The following is a 21,676-nucleotide window of genomic DNA, read 5'->3' on the forward strand; positions in this document are numbered from 1 at the left end:
CTTTCACTCCCAGGCTTTTCTCTGACTGTCCTCCATGGCTGGAATGCTCTCCCTCCTCCTCCCTGCTTAGTGCCTTCTCTGAACTTTCTTTAAATCCCAACTAAAATTCCATCTTTTAGAAGAAGTCCTCTCTAACCCCTCTTAATTCCAGTGTCTACCCTCTGGTGATTATTTCCTGCTATCCTATATGTGGCTTGCTTTGTATGTATTTGTTTGCATGCTGTGTCTCCCATTAGATTATAAGCTCCTTGAGGGCAAGGACTGTCTTCCTTTTTTTTTGCACAACACAATGCCTGCTACATAGTGGGCATGTAAATGTTTATTGATCTGATGATTGATACACATGCAAAATGGAAGTAAAGAGTTAAATAATCTAAATGTAGATACCAATTTGCTATGCTGTCTTTGACTAATCACCATGCCTTCTGTACCTCAGTCAGCTTATTTGAAAAATGGGGATTCAATTAAATACAATAAGCATTTATTGAGCTCCTTCTGTTTGCCAGATACTTTAGTAGGAACTGAAGATGTCAGGAGAAAAAATATGAACTAGTCCCTTCTCTCAAAGAGTTCCCATGCTACTGGGCAGAGGAGAGGTAACTGCAGTGTATACATAGAGCAATGCACACACACGTAGGTTAACCACTGGAGCCTGCTTCACAATTATTAAGGACTCTGAAAAGTAAAAGCACATTGAAAGCAGTCATTAGGATCATGTTGTCTTGATTTCTAAGGGACTGATTTTCCAGATTATAGATTATCGAGGTTCCTTCCTTCTCTTCTTTAGTTCTCCTGATTAATGCCCTTTAACACGTTTCATACTTCCTGACAGTCCCATGAGTAGATTAGACCTCCAATCTGTCCTAGTGGACATATGGGAAAGAGAAAGGAAAAAAATTAGGTCATTTAATCGGGCTTCATGGTTGCTTTTCTAGTTATAAGACCTTGTAGGAGAGGCTAAAATTCTATTTTGAAATGATTTTTTAAAAAAAATCATCTGTGATTTTCAATTATCCATGCTAATTGAGAGCTGACTAGATGCAAATGGTTATCTCAGTTCTTTTGTGTGGTACAAGGGTACCAAGGATCTAGGATGTCAGAGTCCTTGTGAGATACATTTACATGAATGATTAGGCAAATAAGTTGTGTGATCTGTGTAAGAATGTTCCCATCATCAAATTTCTTTCTGGTAACTCAATACTTGATTACATATTAAGAAAAAAGGTCCATGGATCTAGTTAACACTAAAAGAAATGTTTGTTTCAGCCCCTTCAAATGGCTATGGGTATCTATGTCCGTTTCTCCTCTCCCCCAAGTTTACTCTTAGAGCAGCCTTTCTGACTTTGAATATGCATTATGGACACCTGTGTTTGAGCAGAGTAAGTACACAAATGAGATCACAAGCACATTAACAGAGACAACTGGCAGTCAAGTCTTCTGTCTGAGGTTCACAAGTTGGTACTAATTTGAAAATGCGTAAGCACTGAAATTGGCCTCTAGCATAAATCCCACCTGTGTTATCATTCTGGCTGATATTTTTAATTAAGTTTGAATAGAGAGGGAGACACAACATGTTTATGTTGAGAGTGAGGAGAGAGAACAATCTGTGTCATTTGCCACCGTGTACTTTAGGAGGAAAAGTCTATTATTGGCTCCTACTTGAACAATTTCAACATGTTCTCTATCTCCTTTTGGTTCATGGCATTCAGAAAACTCTCTTTCCCTACTGAGTTTTACAACAAGAATCTTGCCCCCATTCTCCTTCTTACAAAGTAACCCCACATGTCCCTGAGCTCCTGACATAGGAAAAATGAACAAAACAATTAAGGATTATCCTCCTTTTTATCTGGGTAAAGCCCAGTAGCCTCATCTCTCAGTCTAAGTTGGAGAAAACAGCGCTTTCACTCAGCAGTTCAAACATGTTTGCAGCTAACTTAATTACTTCAATAAAGTTGCTTAAGAAAATTTACAGTTATTTCATTTCTGTTAGGAGCTTTTGATTCCCAAGGTGGATTTTTTTTATTAGGATCAATAATTTTTTTTCCTTGACATATTCATTATACTCTACTTAATAATGAAAATGTAAAGGAGCTAACCTTTAAGTGTTTGACATCTGCAAAGCGGAAAAAACATATTTACTGATGATTTAAACTTCCATAAAAACAAAGCAGTCAGGATGTACTTGTTATTCAGTACTGCTAATACAGGAATCTGGGGACTTCTCCAAGCCCTTCAAACACATCAAACTATATATGAGAACTTCTAATTATCTCTGGTAATGCAAACAGTGAGAACTGGAGGATAGAGCATACAGGTCAATAACAGATTTTTTTTTTTTTGGATTTGTATAGACACCAATAGAATGCCAGTTTTATATCTTTTATAGTCCCAACCCAAGCCGGCATTTACTGCTCCTTACTACAGCACTGTCTATTGCAGAGTTATGACTGAAATTCTGCATAGGTTCATAATTAGGCTGTAAAAATTCACTCCAGGCTGAAATTGGCCATATAAATGCTCTGTGACTGAAAAACAACTTTGTTTTGTTTTCATCAACAGAAAAAAAAATTTAGCTTGAAAATTAAGTTGAAAATGACAAAAATCTAAACTGTTTTGATTAGAAAGGAAGACCTGGAAAATGAATGGGGAAAGCAAAGGTGCAAATCATAAACTCACCATCATCCTTCGTTCGCTCTAAAATGGGAGGAGAGCTTGGGACTCCATTTCCAATACGTGTGAATGCCAGCACCTGGAGCTCATAGAGCACGTACTTCCGCAAGCCTGCCAGGAGAACGGACTGTGTGTGGTTCCCTCTCACTACATGGGTTTTGGGTTCGGAGTCCAAATTTTTGGCTTTGAATAGAATCTGAAGCATCAACAGGCACAAGAGAATAGTTATTATAATGTAATACATCTGCACACAAACCCCAACATGGATGATGTGTGGATTGTTTTAAAAAATAGGCCAAAGATAGGAATGTATTTCTCCTTAAACAGCATGAGGTTTATGGCTCCAGTTTTTAAAGATGGCATTTGGTGGGCAGGTGGGGGGAGAAGACAGTGCTTGTGAAATTGCAATATTTAGTTTGAAGTATGGCCATCCATAACTTGGAAAGTTATCTTCCTACTCATTATTTGAAGGAGTTGCAACTCCTAACTGGAGGTGTACAAATTATGTCTTGACCACAAGGGATTTAGCCTTCTGAGGCAAGGACTAAAGTGCATCACATTCATATAATTCTGAAGGACAATTTTGTTCATGTTCTTAGAGAATGATGACTAATCAGAAGGGACCTTGTGAAATGAGTCAGGTCCAAAGATCATTCAGTTACTTCTTCATAAGCCCTCTCTGGTTTCTGGGCTTTCCAGATGATGTTGCATTTACTTTGAAAGGCTTCTAGAACTAGTGAGTGAGTCAGAATGGAATATTTAAATGGGAGACTGTGAGCTATTGGTGAAAACCCAAGAAAGGGATCTGAGACTAAGACTACACTGTTTGTCTTCTGAGAGGCGAACAAAGTGCAGAATATCATCAAAAAGAGCAGTGAGCCAGAAAACATCATCCTCTCATTATATAAAACTATCACCCCTTGTAATGTTAATAGAATAGGAAGGTCTTCCCTGCCTATTAATAGGCCTAACACATGGAGCCTGTGATCACATGGAGTGTGTGATCACATGGAGCTCAGACTGGGAGGAGTTTGTCCAAGGAAGAGAGAGAGAGCACATGCAGAGAGTGAGAACAGGCAGAGCACAGAGAAAGAAGCAAGCTGTGAGTGGGCGGAGGGAGGAATTTGTCTAGGGGAGGCCTGACAGAAAGAAGGTTTAAGATGTTGGTGCTCACTGGATTAGTGATAAGCACCCTGTTAAATCTTACTCCCTGGTATTCTAAAGATGTCCCAAATGAATATTTTGGTTTATCTTTGGGGAAGAGAGTTTGTTATATTTTGTGAATTTACCCCGGAAATATACATGCATATATTCACACCCCTCTACCTTTATAGAGATGTGGTACCTGTGTCACTACATTTTAACAAAGAAATAATATACTTACAAAAGGTGAAGACAATGGAAACTAAAGTGGTTGTTGGGATGGGAGACTATTATATCAATCTAGAGAGTCAAGGTTGACAGGAGACAATCAGAATCTGTAATACAAATGGTGTGGATAAGGTCTAGTTCCAAACTAGAAATACCACAAGCAAGTACTTTTTGTGGAAAAGTATCTCTCACTCTACTGGGTGCTATGGGTGAGGGAGGGGTGGAATAATGGGCCTGTTAATACAGTGCTGGCTGGGTAGTTAGGAAAACCTGAGTTCAAATTCAGTCTCAGATATTTACTAGCTATAAGACTACATCAATCATTTGATTTCTATCTGCTTCACTTTCGACCAATCCATCGGTATTTATTAAGTGCTTTCTATGTGCCAGGCACTGTACAAAGGACTGTCCTCAAGGAGCTCATAGTCTAATGGGAGAGACAATAGGCAAACATACAAATGAGCTATATACAGGATAAGTAGGGAATAATTAACAGAAGGAAGGCATTAGAATTAAGAGGCATTGGAAAAGACTTCCTTTAAAAGATGGGATTTTGGTTGGGGCTTCAAGGAAGCCAGTAGATGGGCAGGAGAAAGGAGAACTTTCAGGCATGGGACCCAGTTAGAGAAAAGCCTAGAGCTGAGGGATAGAGTTATCTTGTTCTAGGAACAACCAGGAGGCCAATGTCACTGGATCAAGTCACATGTCAGGGACTAAGGTGCAGGAAGACTGAAAAGGTAGGCTGGGGCTAGATACCAAAAGGTTTTTAATGTCAAATAGGGCATTTTGTGTTTGATTCTTCAGGTAATAGGAAGGAATTGGAGTTTATTGACTAAGAGGGTGACACAGAGAGACCTAGTCTTTTGGAACATCGTTTTGGTGGCTGAGTGGAGGATGGAATGGAGGGAGGAGGGACTTGAGGCAGGCAGACTCACCAGTAGGCTACTGCAGTAGCCCAGGTCACGAGGGCCCGCACCAGAGCAGTAGCAGTGTCAGCTGAGAGAAGGGCATGTATTCAGAAGATGTTGCAAAGGTAAAATGATATGGATTTGAGGGATATGAGGGAGTGGTGAGAGATAGTGAGGAGTACAAGATGGCTTCTAAGTTGTGAACCTGAGGGGTTGGGAGGATACCATTGCCCTCTGCAGTAAGAGAGAAGGTAGGAGAGAGGGAGTGTTTAGGAGGAAAGATAACAAGTTACATTTTGGACATGTTAAATTCAAGTTGTCTTCTGGACATCGAGTTCAAGATGTCTGAAAGGCAGTTGAAGATGTGAGATTGGAGGTCAGCAGAGAGATTGGGGTTAAGTGAGTTTCCTCATTTAACCTCTTTCTGCCTCAGTTTCCTCTGTAAAATGAGGCTAAAAATAGGACCCACCTCTTTGAGTTGTTGTGAGGATCAAATGAAATACTTGTAAAGTGCTTTACAATCTTCCAAACGCTAAATAAATGCTAGCTATGAATAACAGTTAATATTAAGAGAAATACCAGGCATAATCCTTCCCTAGAAATCTTACAACCCTTAGGTGAAGAGTGGAAGAATGGTATAGTTGATAGAACGATGGATTCTCTAACCTCTCTCAGCGTACTCATTTATAAAATGGAGATGAAACTTGCGTTCCCTCCCATTCAGGACTGTTAGAAGATTCAAGTGAGATAATGTTTCTGAAGTGCTTTGCCAGCTGTAAGGGCTATGCAAATACCAAGTGCTTCTATAATAAAAGGGAATCATGATACACATAGCAGGTAACAGACAATTCCTTTTCATAGAAAATAAAAATAGACTGAGAAAAGGACCTGGATAAATTTATGAATTTCAGAGCTATAAATCACTGAATCAGAGAATTTCTGAGTTGGAGGAGATCCTCTGTTGATATCTAGTCCAACCCATGTCTGAGTTGTTGTTTTAATGCCTTCTGCAATATACTTGACAAATGCTCACGTTTCATGTTTCATCTCTGAGTAGACAACCTTCTGGAAGGGCCTATTTCTCTGTGGGAGAGCTCTCAGTGTTACCAAAGTGTTTCCTTATATGGCTTCTAATAGAAGCTAACCTAGACTTTCAAGATGAGGAACTGGGAAAAAGAAAAACAAGAGCCTTTTACTATATGTCCTTTAGGACCCTGAGCTCCAGGACATGGAGGGTCTGGTCCTGTAGGACAATCTGTTCCTAAGCATTTGTTGATCACCTACAGTACTTAAGTACTCAGACCTACTAGGTCCTGTAAAGGATTAAAAAAAAAAAAGGCAAAAAATGCCATGGTCCTTGCTTTCCAAGATCTTACAGTATTGATTTGAAGACAAAACGCAAGATAATTACAGAATAAAAGAAGGCTATTTAATTCAGTGCTGGTTATATTTAGAGCTAAAAGCAATAGGAGTTCAGTGAAGGAAGAGATCAATGTGGCCTGATCAAAGTCTATGTGAAGATGCTGGGACTTAGATCCTCCAGACACATGGAGAGATGAGCAAGGCCACGTCAGACAGGCAGGACAAAATGAACAAAAACTTGAAAGTGGGATTGAGCATGGTGTGTGCAAAAATGAGAATCTCCCTAAAAAAAAACCAACGGGTTTGTATAAGTGAGTAATGGGAAATAAATTTAATGAAACACATTTAAAACAAACGGCAACTTTAAAATTCACAAATACCAAGTTTGAAATAGCATAGCAAAAAACAGTGTATACATTTATACCTTATAACCCAGGATGAGTCCATTCTGATCTTGGTCAGGTACAGAAGCCCATGTCAATAAAATCTGAGTGGAGCTCACAGCCTCAACAGACACATTTTCAGGAGCAGCTGATGGTACTGCAGGGAACATAAATCAGGAACATCACTGACCAATCAATGAAACAATTAAGTGCTTACTAGGTGCCAAGCATTGTGCTGAGTTGCTGAGAGTACAAGACAAAAATTTCCTGTCTCTGAGAAGTTTTTTCTGTCCACACGTCCACATATAAAAGCAAGGCTTCCACACTACTTCTACAAACTGTGGAGCAGTTTGACTGTGAGTCCCATGTTATGTTGAATATTAATGATAAAACTGATCTTGAAATTAAAATGTCTTCTGAGCACTTAGGAGTGATCAGAATTAAACCTGTCTTAGAACAATAGAAATATAAATCTCTTCAATATTAGCTTAATATCAGAAATCCTTAGATACGCAGAAGCTTATTCATCTTTCCTGAGTGAGTCTAACCAAGAATTTTGTACTGTCACTACCTTCATTAACTTAATGGAAATAAAGGAAGTTTCTCGTCTCAAAAAAAAGTTAGAAAAACTCAGAGAACTATGAGCTAGATCAGCATTTCAGAAGCCATCTCATTTTGTCTAGCTCACTCTCTCATTTTACATGCGAGGAAACTGAGGTTCCCCAAAGCAGGATTGGAACCCAGGTCCACTGACTAGATCTACTGTTCTTTCTACTGTAGCATTCAGTTGTCTTAATTCCGAACAAAGCACAAAGGATTCAGTTTTGGGTTAATGGAAGGAACTGAGGGTTTCTGAGGACAAGTTACACTGAAACCCAGAGAAGAAATGCAAAGTATCAGCATAGGGCTTCACATCTTTCACTTGGTTTTTGGTCTTGTTCAAAATAGAGAAATGGAGAATTGTGATCAAATGGTAATTTTATTTACATAATTAAGAGTTATGTTACTTTTCCCCTTAAGATAATTTTTTTAGCTTAAAACAAAAACTCAGTCATTTAAAAGTAAGCTTGTAATTCTTGATCTGTGGCAACAAAAGAATTTCCATTTCAATAGATGGTCTGTTTGCCTTGTGTCACTGAATTCTAAATATCCTGGGTGGGGCGGGGGGAGGTAGACCTGTGATTTCATGGGTATTGGGAACTCCTTATATAAAAACTCCCTTTCTCACTGCAAATTGGTAAATCATCTGTATGCTGTGGATATATACAGTTGCTTGGAGCCCTAAGAAGTTAGGCGACTTGGTCACAGTTATAGCTCATAGCTATTGCATGGAGGGTTTGAACCACACTAACTACTACTCCACAGTACCTCTCAACAGACATAACTAGTGTTTCTTGGTGTGTTTGAAATCATTCAGACATAACTAAAGTCCAGAGACCTGAGATCTCCCTCCCCCAAGATTCAAGGCTTATTATATAGATTAAGTCTAGTCTTAAGGGTTGACCCAAGTTAAAAAATCTGGTTTGGTTCATACTGAAGTTTCATTAAATGTAAACAACTGTTTCCTTACAAACACTCAAGGTAACACATATAAGTCAGGTATGTTATAGTATTTATTTCACCCCACAGAAAATGCAGAGAATACAAGGGCCTCACAGGATCTTAAATACAGGGGAATAAAAAGTAAGGCACTCAAAGTATGAACAGGAACCTCATGGTAGCTATGTAAAGCACATGAAGTACTCACATCGCTCCCAAGTTTCTCTTGGAAGGGAGCTGAACTTGGAATCACTAGTGGGGCAGCTTCTTGCCATCCCTGTGTGTTGCAATTTCCCCTAGGCTAATAATACATAGCATCTGTAAGACTTAAAGAGCTTTCTTCACTTTAGAATCCTCCTCACCGCCTGGGAAGACAGACACAAACTTGGGGTTCTTACACAAGCAACTTCCTTTCCATCAGCCCGGCAATATTTGAATAAATCTCTCTGATTGCAGAATGTGGAAAGGTCAAGATTCCTTGCTTCCCCAAGTCTCATATCTTCTTCACTCTTCCTCCAGGAACGAGGGCCATGCTAATGATCCTTTTCTTAGTTAAAGAAGCAGGTTGTTCAGGAAATCCCCTTGTCTCTCTCACAGAAGGCAGGTCTCTACATTCTTCAACTTGGGGCTGCCCATGAAGCAGCCTCAATACTGATGCTACTTAGGCTATCTTTCTTTTCTGGCTAGATTCTGGGTTATCATTACCTAGAAAATCAAAATCACCCATCCTCTACACAGGAAGTTGAGGTTCAGTACACTATCTATGAACTCCTTTCAGGCCAAGTGGCCCAGTATTTCTAATTCTTTCATGTTCTGCTGTAGGGCCTTTTATTATTGTCTCAGTTGTTGCCATTTTGAGGCTGAGAAATCTCATTCTCAGGTATCCCATTTTGGACACGTCCTTAGAAAGCTACAGGTGAGCACAGGCAATTCATGGGCTTTTCCCCCAAGCCTATCACAGATTGCTAGGGAATGGAAGGGGAGAAATTCTTTCTCCCTACTTCTCAAGTCCAATTTCCCCAAGAGTGCTCTAGAAAGCACTCTAGAAGAAAAGCACCGAGAAAGGCAAGAAACAAAAAACAATTGTTCAGAAGCACAAAAAGATAGATCCTTTGAAAAGAAGTCATCCTCCTGAATGTCAGGATCATCTGTTACTGAAAACCAGTCAGGAATCATGTATGTTCTTCACAAGGTACCAAAGGACATAGCCAAGGTGTCTATGCCTGACTCCTGACAAGCAAATGCATCTTGTAACACCATTAAACTGATCATTTTATTGTCGTTCAGTCATTCAGTCATATCTGATGCTTTGTAACCCTGTGGACCGTACTCTCTGTGGGGTTTTCTTGGTTTGCCATTTCCTTCTCTGGTGGATTAAGGTAGACAGACATTAAATGACTTGCCTAGGGTCACACAGATCTGAGTCAGGATTTGAATGTTTTTCCTATCAAATTAACTGAGGGTCTCTCCTAATTGATCCTCATTACATAATATGTATTAAGATACTCACTTGATTACACTTAAACAGGAAAAACTAAACCCACTCCTTTTTTTTGCTGTGGCTGTTCCTGTTGGGAATCCACTGATCTTCCATAACTTGGGGGCAGTGAGGTGACATGGTGGATAGAGCCCTGGGCCTGGAGTCAGGAGGAACTGAGTTTGAATCTGGCTGCAGACCCTTACTAGTTGTGTGACCCTGGGCAGGTTATTTAACCTCTTTCCACCCTCCTCAGTTTCCTTATCTGTATGACGGAGATAATAATAGCACCTACCTCCTAGGGCGGTTGGGAGAACCACATGAGATAACTGCACAGTGGCTAGCACGTAACAAGCACGACATGTAAGTTATTATTTTTATTTTGGGGTGATCCTTTAGGTTGCAGTTTTGGAATAACCCAGCTACATTCATCAATGCATTATTCATGTATTAAATGTGTAAGACTGCGCAGTCTTCATTTGCATTATCCTTGTTGTTATAATCTAGTAAAATAGGGTTTTTTCTTTACTTTTGTTGGTTTCTGTCGTTCTATCAGTATCTTTGGTTCAATCTCACTAAATCCTGACCTTAACTTTGGGACCAGTGTGCACAGGTCTGGAACCACATGGTTCCTTAGGTGGGATGTAAGTTCTGTACAAGCTGGAATGTTTGCTGTTTGACTTTGTCTTCCTCCTACCTAGCATCGTGCCAGGTCATAGTAGGTGAGTAACTTCACCTGCTATGTTTGTTGAGTTGAATTGTACATAATATTTTACATGTGATATGTTTTGCTAACTTTCTCATTGTATCTTTACCTTTGCGCAAGCAGGCAGAGATCAGAAGGATCATGGAAGCACAGATTTGCGACTAGAAGAGACCTCCAAAGTCATTTAGGTCCATGACCTCATTTTACATAGATATGAAGTGACTTGCCTGCTCCCACACAGTTAGAACATGGCAGTCAGTTATCAATGCCAGGTGTTCCAAATCCAAATCCAGCACTCTTCACTTTAGAATATTAATCCCATAGACTCCAATAAACCGCTGAAGAAGAATAAGGACAATTGATTGCTTTAGCATCAAATTTTCCAAAAGAAACCCTCATCAGTATTAGAAGGAATATGCTGTCCCTCCAATGTCTTCCTTGTGTCCTCAAGAAAGTAATAAAAGTACACCTCTGAAGTGCTGGCCCTAAAAGCCAGAAGGGGGAAGGGGCTTGCAAGTATGCAACACAAAACTTAAATTTAATTTTTAAGTAACTGTTAACTATATTAGCCAGAACACAAGCAGAAAGTCTTTGCTTCAGAATATTGTCTTCAAGCAGTTGCATAAAATCTGATTCTTAAATTTTCCTACACTGACATGGTTTTATCTTCCAGATTTATCTTCCTCTTCAAGTATATAATTATGTTAAAGGAAAATAGATTGCCATAAGCCACGAATGTGTATAGAGAGCTTCCATAACTTTATCTGGAGATCTTCACCCAGTTACTCTCACATCAATCCTTTCTCCAGCTAACGAGGAGAAACAAAAAAGGTAGATGGGGGAGGAGGGAAGGGAAAACTGTAAGAGCTGAATGAAGACTAGTTCTCTTTTGGCATATTTACCCATTCAAGTTTGAGTAACTTTCCAAGACAAACTTAAGGAAGCCTGAGAAATCTTTCTGTTTGCTAGGGTATAACAATGTACCCCAACCAGGACACAATCAGCAGTATCACTAAGTGATGTTTACTGAGACCTGGTATGCATAGGTACAGAATTATGCTGTGGTCCCCATTAGAATGTAAAGTGCTTTCAAATTTGTCCCAGTGCCTTGTATGGCATGCTGTGCAGTGGATACTCAACAAATATTGTTGACTGACAGAGAAGGGGAAACATGACAACAGTGTAACAATAAAGATGGGAATGTTAACTTGTTCATGACCTTAAGAGAGCCATCACTCTCCTGCTCCCCAAGTGAAGATGGCTGTCATATTTTATTTAATTATTTCAGGGAAGGCAGCACTGCCCAGCTAATAGAAAATTTTATCGGAGTGCTCATCAGAAGGAAGATAAATTCGTATTCCATGTGGGAAAGCAGAGGATGAATTTGTGGTTAACCATCTGTGCGTTGTCCATCAGGGCTGAGTATTGCAAGTCAAGTATTTTTTTTTAAAGTCATGGGACTTTAAAAAGTTGAAATATGAAAAACTATTGTCCATCAGGTGTTGATGGGAATCATTCATGGCAAAATCTCTTTGTGAATACTGATAGAAGCAATGGCAACTTTCTGGAATATGTTAGAAACAAAACTGGACTTTGCCTATGTAAATCTCCCACTACTGTATAAGAGGGGCCCTAGTTTTTGCTTGCCTAATTACAGTTTTATCTGATCCACTCAAGAGTGAGGACATTTCCATCTGATATTGCTCCCCTGAGTCTAAAATGACTTCAGACCACAGGTGCCTTAATATATATCCACCTCTATATTTGTCTCTAGTTGCTTTCACTGTACTTCATAAATTTCACTTTGACATTTACCAGGAAATTGCTTTAAAATATGTTTATCATTTTTTAAAAAAATGGGGTGATGAACTGGTACCTTGAATCAGTTATGAATTAAAGAAAACACTGCCATTTTCATTGGTGAAAATTTAAAAAAACAACATTTATATAATTTTATTTTCCCATTTTATCTTACAAGAGTATAGAACACCAAATACACTTTATGGCCAAAATCAGTGTTGTACCCCATTCCTGTCTGTCGAAAAAACAAAAAAAGTGAGTCGCTATAGCAACACAATAAATGCTCTTCTCAACTCCTTACCAGTTGTCTGGAGGTCAGTCTCTAAAAAACACTAAGTGCTCAATTCTTACTTCCTGTCAGTGAGTGATCGGTGATTTTTTTTCCCCTAAGACCTGGTTATATACATCCATTCACTGGAGGTACCCTATTTTCTAGAGAATGAGTACTAATGAGTGATTTGGATCAGGTTAGTTATATGCGCAGGTTGGATGACTAGATTTCTAAAAACCAGAACATTAAGGAAAAAGAAATTTCATTTTCAGGTTTTAGCCATATGGCTACAGTCATATCTTTATGGCCTCAAATGATACTAATGCAATAGCGACTGGCTAATAGGGGCCTGGTCACTCAAGCATGCATAGCCTGCTCCTCCAGGTGCCAATCTATGTGGCTGCTTCCAGAAAAGAAGAATAAAGAACCATATACTCTACTTCAGGGAATGCATAGGTATTCTATAGCTATTTCCTGTTGGCTTATTGCATGACTATAAAAAATTGTTTATTTTTTTTTAATTAGATGCTGAGCTGGAATGGAGTATATATACAGAGGAACTAAATCTCTTTTTTTTCCTGCAAGGTATAAAGGTGAGCTCTGGAAAGCTGATAGATAGTGCCCTTCCCCACCATGGCTGGCTCATGAATGCACAAGCTCCTAGGCAGGCCTGTATCTGAGATGGGGTCACCTCTCTGTGTCTTCTTTCCTTTGGCACAAGGTCTTTTTAGATCTTGAAAGATCAGAAGAGCAACCAGAGGTTCTGTGGCAGAACAAGGGAAGGCGACAATCCTGAAGAGCATTGTCCTTGAACCACACTGGAAAGTAAGTCTACTTGGCAGTGGAGACACCATGCCCCAAAGGCAGCGCAATGACTTGTTTATTAGTTATATGGCACCCCTAAGCTAACTTAGTGGTGGGGAGAACTTTTGTTGCTCCCATGTTAACACTGAGTTCACTTTCCCTAGGGACTAAGGGGACAGTGTACATCAGTTCAAAGGGATGTTTTTATAGTTTGGTTCTTGCCATATCTTAATAATTATTTCTTTAGTGAAATCAATTTAATGTCAGTTGGCTAATCAACATTAAGAAGAAAGTAACTGGTTAATTTGAGAGTGGGGTGCTAATCATGGATATCCATGATATTAAGGAGATATTAACTGGGATTGGGCAATTGATATTGGGGGGATGCATGTAAGAATGGGGGTTCAACATGAATGGAAGATGTAGTAGCTGAGCTCTGAGGATCTGACCCACCAGTACAAAAGGAGCTGGGGTACTAAGTCCAAAGTTTATATATACCACACACACACACAATATGAACAAAAATAACAGTTTTTTCACCTGTTGGCATACTGAAATAACTTATTTCAAAGCTTACTCAAACTTTTCTCAACATGAGTAGCTGCTTCCTGATGGATTTTTTTCCTTTTCCCCCTTAATTTCCTCAACCTCCTCCTAGACTCTCACCAGTCTCATTCACCTCTGTTGACTTCCAATCTCTCTATATTATATAAAGGCTTATCTACACTTACTGTGTATCGTAGGTATCATGAAACCAGTTTAAACACTTTCCAAGATCCTGCTTAAATTTGGTTCAGAATGTTCTGTTCCATGTAACAGGTATTAGCTCTTCCAGAAAATAGTTCTGGAAGCATTTTTGTATTGAGTCAGTTTGTACAAGTTGTAGGTTGCTAAATATTGCTGAGACAACTCTCCCTGAGAATCTATTACCTATGTAACTAAACACTATACAAATGAAACTATACATCTTCCAGCTAAATAAATCAATTGCTGAAGGGGAGTGGTGGAAGAGTAGGAGGGTGGGGAAAAGAAAAAAGGCAGACTAAAAAGAATGCAGTAAAAATTCACCTCCTACTCCATTCCTGTGTATCAAGGAGATTCATTTCCTTTACCAAAAGCAACTTCTTTGACTATTTCTGAAGGCCAGGGTAAGGAAAGGCACACTTTTTCATGAAAAGGGAACGTGATTCAACCTCAATATAGGCAGATTTTCCTTTTGACCTTCACAAGTTGACTTCTATGACACAATATATAGGACTGGATCTGTAATTTCATTGGTACGAGGAACTCCCAGGTAAGAAGATTCTCTCTACCAGTGCATGTCAGCACCTTCTCTGTAACCTTTTAGTCTCAGAGAATTGCCTACGACTCTGAGGGCTTAAGTGACTTTTCAGGGCCACAGAGTCAGCATATGTCAGAGGTAGGCTGAGGCCACCTCTGTATCCTCCATGCCATGCTGCCTCTCTCATACAACAAACCTTGGATCATTCTCAATGTGGGTGCTTTCTTCAAAGATATAGATCTTAATCTGTTCTTTCCCTAGGCCCAGGAGCACCAAAATAACTTTGTAGTTTCACGAAGACAATAATCCATCTAGCTTTCCCCTCCCTGCCAATTCTGAGCTCAATTTACAGTCCATTTGCAGCATCTGTCCAAGATATATATGCCAATGAATGAGCTCCACAGATTTTCCATCCAACTGTGCATCCCAGTCTGGACTGTGGGCATACCTCATCCCCTTCCTACATGAATACTCAGAATTCTGATTCATTAGAAGGAAATGTCATACACTAAAGTTCTGGGCTGAGCAAGGAGCTCTGGGTACTAATTTTGATTCTACCACTAACTTACTTGGAGAATTTACTTCTTTTCCCCTCTGTGAGACTATCTGTAAAATGGAAGGAGGAAAGGAAGAAATAAGAAGATTAGGGCAGGTGACAAATATAATCTTCTTTGGCCATAGGTCCTTGGAAACCACCCGGATAAGGTTTGATTGACCATGCTTGTGTAATTCCTCTTCTCAAAACCTTTAGCTCGTTGAGATTCTGCATACATTTTGCATCTATCTGATTTACACATTACAATGGTATACCATTGCTGTTCAGTTGGACCAAAACCACAAGAATAGGAGCAAAACCAAAACTTAAACACATTATGGTCAGGTTAGGGCTCCATCATTATATAGGTTTTCATTTTCTCAAAATCTTGTGTTTTCCAAGAAATGTTTAATTAGTTTGTTCTTTTCTTGGAGCTTCATTTTGGAAAACTGAGTACTAGATATATGTTTCCTTTTTTGAAAAAAAGGTTTTTCTAAAGCCTTTTAAAAAATCAATAAGACAAAGATATCAAAGAAAATACATCCTTAAAAGTCTCTGCTTTGTGCATGGTCACAGCTTGGTCTAATCTTTCATTTCTGACATTAAAAAAACCTCCAGTTTTGGAAGCAACCTTGAGGGGTCATCTAACCCATCTTCTCTCCATCTTTAGGAAAGAACATCCTTAAACATTCATCCTATTTTGAAAATTATTAGTAACTATTCCAGTGGTTTCTAACTCTTACTCAGAAAATTCATTCTCCTTTCTAACCCAAATTACCAATGTTATAGTTTAAGACCATTTCCTCTTATTTTATCTTTAGGATAGGTGGAGAATAGCTGGTAACTAGCCTATGTAAAAGCTCTTCATATACTTAAAGACCATTATAGGCAGTCCCCACCTTTAGAAGTAATATATGTCCAAAGACCCCATCTTAAAGTGGATTGCAGTGTCAGAATCCTGACTTTACACATACTGTTACAGTCTGTCTTGGTGTCTTGGTGTCACTAAGTAGGAACCAGTGAATGAGCATGTGAGAAGTGAAGTATAAGTCTTTATTAGGCAGCTTTGAACAAGCAGAGCAGTGAAATGGAAACAGTGAAAAGGGAGGACTTTTCAGCCTTCCTTTCTCAAGGTTCAATAATTCTTTTTCTCAAAAAAATCTATTTTTCCACCCCTTAATCATCACTGTTGTTCCCTGAATTCTTTCCAAGTTCTCCAACCATAATAGGATATAGTACTAGACAATAAGTCTGGCAAGCACTGAGTGTACTAGAGAGTATACCCCAATGTTCCTGTACCTTGTATATGCTATACAGTAGCTAGGCTATTCAGCTTATAGATTGGATTCTAAAGAACCACAAATGGCCAACTCACTGAGATAAGTAAGTTGTCTGGATACTTGGGCAAAGATGAAAACAAAATGCATAGTCTAGGTTCTTGTGATGAACTAAGACAATTCAAATGAAATGAAAATGAAAATGACTATTTGCAGATCCCATTACCATGTCCTAATGGTTATACTACATATCTGACTCATTGACTACATGAACTAAACAATCATGAGGCTCCTTTTTAGCTATAAGCTTCAACATATATATATATATTTTAAACCATACTTCAATTTATGCTGTTATTCAATCTTTTTATTTGCTTTATAAGAGTAAGTTGCAGGGAACATGGCTATCTATCTGCACTAGTAAAGGGAGTTTCCTGTTGGGGAATTCCTTATACCAATGAAAACACATGTCTAGTCTCTGTCCTCCATTCCATTTCCTATATTATAGTGGTGTGATTAATTTATTTTTAATCTCAAAGCAAAACCATTAATTGAGATGGCTTCTTAAGAACAACAGCAACCGGTTAAATCACCTAACCTCTAGCTGTCTTAGTTTCCTAATGTGTAACAATAGGATAATAACAGTGCCTAGCTCTCAGGGTTACTGTAAGGATTAAATGAGATACTACAAATAGAACACTTTACAAACCTTAAAGAATTATAAAAATGCTCGCTCTCATTACCATCATCATCATCATCATCATCATCTTCATCATCACCTTCATCATCAATAGTATTAGTCCAAGTAACAAAATATTCACCCTATAAACCTGGAGTGCATTGTCCCACAACTACAGACACAATGTCAGTAGGATGAGAAGGTTCCCCGAGTACACCAGGAGAGAAGACGCCCTTCGGGAACACAGGTGGCCATACAACTCATGCTTCTGCAGGGCCTCACTGTCATTTCTCAGCATCTGTGTTCAGTTAATTTTTGTGCTACCTTGTATTTGACCTAAAGCAACCTTACTATGCACGTTTCTGATGAATTTCTCAATCCACAAAGGTCACAGTGAATTCTGACTTTGTCCTTTATGATATTGGCCATCTCTCCACCCCACTGGTGTCATCTGCAAATTTAAATAATGTGCTATCTTGTTCTATCACCTTGGTTCTTGGGGGAAATGCTGAATAACATTGGGCTCAGGACCAATGGAACAAGATTTCTTTTCTTCATGTATTAATAATAATAGATGTATATTTTAAAATATAATTAAAGTGAAAATTAGTAATGTTAGAAAAGCAGAAGGAAATGAGGACAGCAAGAAATGACAGGTACATTTAGCTTTAAATGAAATGGCTTAAGATTTTGCTGCTGCTAATGCCTCACTTCTAGGTCATCCATGAGGTTCAGTCTCTAAGTTTCCTATCCCTATTTCTGGAGATAGGGCTAGGAATATTTTTAGGGATACTTTGCCAGCTGGTAGATTTTTGAGAAAGTATTTGCCACATTCTTCTTTAGGAAATGGCTACTCACCTGCCACCTGGGATAAATTATGTTATCCATAAGACAAATAGAAAAGGCTATCGACCATACTCATTTTTATCATTGGTATACCTCCAATGAGAAGTAAACTTTCAGCAAGGTTAAACCTCACAAATTTGAATCTGGAAAGTCCTATCTGAATTAGACTGTTTAAAAAGAACTGTAGTTTTGCTACTTCCAAGTATATGCCATACTCAGATCAGGATAATCAAGCTTACACAAACAGCTGCATGGCAGAGGACTTTTGGAGTCCTGTTTTAAACAAAAAGTAAGGCAGAAGAAATGTGTCATGAGTACATTAATTCATAGAATTATTGGATCTCAGGGTCATAAGGCCCTCAGACTTCATCTAGTCCAACCTATACATAAGAATCCTCTTTACAAGTAGAAGCAGGAACATGCTGATCATATCAGCTCATGAGAGCCAATTGTTAAAATTTTTAGTGGGAGCATTTATACCTTAGAAAAGAGTAAATTTTACAAATCATAGCTTGATTTGTTGTTTTGTCTCTTGTCTAGATTTAAGAAAGTGATGGAGAAAATGTTAATAATACAGATTAAACTTTAAAATGTATTATGTGTATATATCCCCCCACCCCTGATAGCTGATTGTTAAATATTTAGCAGCACACCCCTGATTAGCAGCATCCATGAGAGGTTGCTTAATATACAGAAGTTCCCTCTATAACTTTTAAAAATAAATAAATAGATGTTTCTGAAGTATTCAAGGATTAACTTTCACTATAAAGAAAACAATCTACTCAGACAAATTTGAGCCCAAACTCTGAGCACTACCACATTTTCCAAATTAACATCAATTCCATTTTCTTTAACTGACAGGGTCAATTTTGTAGGTTAGAAAAGAACCTAGTGAGGATTGGATAAAACAAGGCTAATGAGATGCTATTAACATAAAGATTAGAGAATTAGGTAAAATGATGAGTTTCTGAAAGTAAGATCAAAAAGAGTAAAATGGCCTCAAAGAGAATTTTTTTTCCTTACTTACCAGACTCACGAGTGCGACCTCTCACTACTTCACTCCAAGGCCCTGCCCCGATGGCATTGAATGCCTGCATTTGTATCTCATATTCAGTCCACTCTTCCAGTTCCTCAATGGTGTATTCTCTCTCCAATCTGTCGTGGATTACTTGCACCATTACTGAAGACTGAAGGTCAATTCGCCAGTATTTAATCCTATAGCCCACAGATTCAGGGTTGCCATTATACTGTGAATCAGGGAGGGGCTGGAAATGAATAATGATAGAATATAAAGGATTCATGACTTTCTGAAATCTCCTAACTATGATCCAGGTGACATTTTGTACCTACAAGAATAAAAATAACTCAGAAGGAAGAATGACCTCATGGTGATGGGTCTGTGTTTTATTTGCCTTTATTGATCAAGGAAAATATTTTATTTGGTATAATTTTCCATCCTACTTTCCTCCCAATAGTTTTCATTTGTTAATTAAATGAAACCATGTCATTAACTTCAGCTGAGCATAATTTCTTCTAATACATTTTGGCTTTATTTTGCAGGGGAATGTTTTGATTAAATATCAAACTGGCTCTCATACAAATATTGAATATTGGTTCAATGTTGATCTAGCTTAAGGACTTACAAGTCTAGCATGTAACATCATTGCCTTTTCTTACTGAGGAATACTTTTTGGTTCCAAGAAAAGAGAATATTGATGATTAATAAGGCAATTTGGGCAGGTCCAAGATCTAAGATAATGTGAAATGTAACATTTTATTTTTTTTTTTGGTTTAATGTTGAGGTTCATGTTGACTAGGAAAAAAAAAGCATGACAAAAAACTTCTGAGCTTGATTCACATTTTATGTACCTTGTTCAGCTCAAGACTGCTTATCTCTGCACTCTCCCTTCTGTAGTTCATAACTTACCACCCATCGGAGCCATAGGCTGGTCTCACTTGCAGTACGAACTGTTACACTTGCAGGTGCAACATCAGGTGGGGCCTGCAAAGTCTGGATGACACGAGATGATGGACTAAAAGGACTGGGGCCAACAATGTTCACTTGTCTCATCCTAAACCTAAAGAAGAATCATGAAGTAAATGGAAGAACAAGGGGGGAAAGTATGCCCCTTTCCCTTTTAAGGGATCATCAGATCCCCAAAGGTTCAAGGTTACCCTTCTTGCTTCTAATATATTTTATTTAAAATGTAAATCATTTAGATCCTTTTTTAAGAAACTTCAAAAGATGGGGAATTAAACAGAATCAAACAATTTCACATACCCAAGTGACAGAAAATTGTGTCTGTTAGATAGATATTCAGACACCTACGTTGCGAATCACCACTGGTTGAGTCAAGATTCAAAAAAATACCAGATTTTGGTTCAAGTGGCTATTGGAAAGAGACTTTAGAGGTCCCAACTCCAAACCCTTTCTGATGAATGAATTTAATGATATTACAGTATCAACATTATTACAAAATAGAATCTTTTAATGAAAAATTTATTCTGAGTAATTAAGAGCAACTTGTTTTTTCTTTCTTATTTTCTGAGGCTCTCAGTTCTTCCTCATCTTTATATTTTTGTTCACAATGGAAAGATATTGTTATTTCAATTTAAAATAATCTGTAGAAACACAGAAACAATTCATATGTATGCGTATGTGTGTATACATACATCTACAGGAATTTAAAAAATTGCCATAGCACTCAAAACCAAATGAAGTACTGAGTGAATGTCCAATGTCTCAAACTAGAATTAAAAGAGTTCTCAAAATTTTCAGATATATGGGATGATGACAATAAAAGCAACTCATATTTATACAATGTCTTAATGTTTCCAAAGTACTTGTCTTAACAGCCGTGTGAAGTAGATAGGACAAGCATTGCTTCCCTTTTACCGATGAGGCCCTTAGCAATTAGGTGGTCACACAACTAGTAAGAAGGGTCTGACACTTTAGCTTTCAAATATTTAATAAGACTGATAGGGTTGGTTTTATATAATTTGAGCTAGAAGTGACCTCAGAGGACATTTAGCCTAACCTCTTTATTTCACAGCTGATGAAATGGAGGGTACGTGACACTGTATCAGAGGTGAGATTTGTACCCAGGTGTCCTGAGTCCAAAGTTGCCCATTCTGACTTTACTGTGGGCCCCAGTCATAACTATTGATTTATGAAAAAGGTTATTCTTTAAAAAAAAATTTAGCCATTAGTATGGAACCATGACTGGTCTGTTCTATTTTGGGAAGTACATTCAAAAGAATACATGTTAAATAAGTAGCACTTGATGACTTGTTCCTTTCAACATTTACATCAGGCAAAGAAAATGATTTTGACAATTTCACCTCTTACTCTCTGTATTAGTAATTCTTATTTCTTCTTCCCTGAGCTCACAAAATGTATCCGTTCTGGCAGAACAATGACATTATCAGGCTCAATATCTGGTGATAACTGGAAAATTCATCTCCTTCAATGATCTTACGGGAAGTTAACACATCTCTAACGGCTTGTGATCACTCTACCCTTTGTTAAGGCCAAGGATTTACTGCCAGGCTAAGTTTCAGGATCAAGTATAATAAGTGGCATCCTGGTAAGAAGAGCCACTTTGAAAGGCCTTTAATACTTGCAAACAGAAGGATATTTATGGGATAGCTATTATTTTCATGTCGTACTTTTAACAGTCAGAATTGCACTTGGTGTTAAATGAGAAAAGAGCCATGTCTCTGATTGCCCAAGGTTCTTGGTTTTCAATCCTATAACAATAGAGAA

General features: G+C 38.3%; 1 protein-coding gene across 3 annotated transcripts in view; it reads right to left on the reverse strand.

The window, feature by feature from the left end:
• Window positions 1–21,676, reverse strand: part of SDK1 (sidekick cell adhesion molecule 1) — a 1,143,865-nt gene that overhangs the window by 186,717 nt on the left and 935,472 nt on the right. For all 3 annotated transcript variants that reach the window (XM_072597683.1, XM_072597681.1, XM_072597682.1), the window contains exons 25-28: window positions 19,838–19,988; window positions 18,938–19,175; window positions 6,736–6,851; window positions 2,677–2,866 (exon numbers count right to left, since the gene is read on the reverse strand). In XM_072597683.1, coding sequence (XP_072453784.1) covers window positions 2,677–2,866; window positions 6,736–6,851; window positions 18,938–19,175; window positions 19,838–19,988 — 695 coding nt within the window. The remainder of the gene's footprint in view (window positions 1–2,676; window positions 2,867–6,735; window positions 6,852–18,937; window positions 19,176–19,837; window positions 19,989–21,676) is intronic.

This window comes from Notamacropus eugenii, chromosome 3 (assembly GCF_028372415.1).
Source record: "Notamacropus eugenii isolate mMacEug1 chromosome 3, mMacEug1.pri_v2, whole genome shotgun sequence".
Lineage (NCBI taxonomy): Eukaryota > Metazoa > Chordata > Mammalia > Diprotodontia > Macropodidae > Notamacropus > Notamacropus eugenii.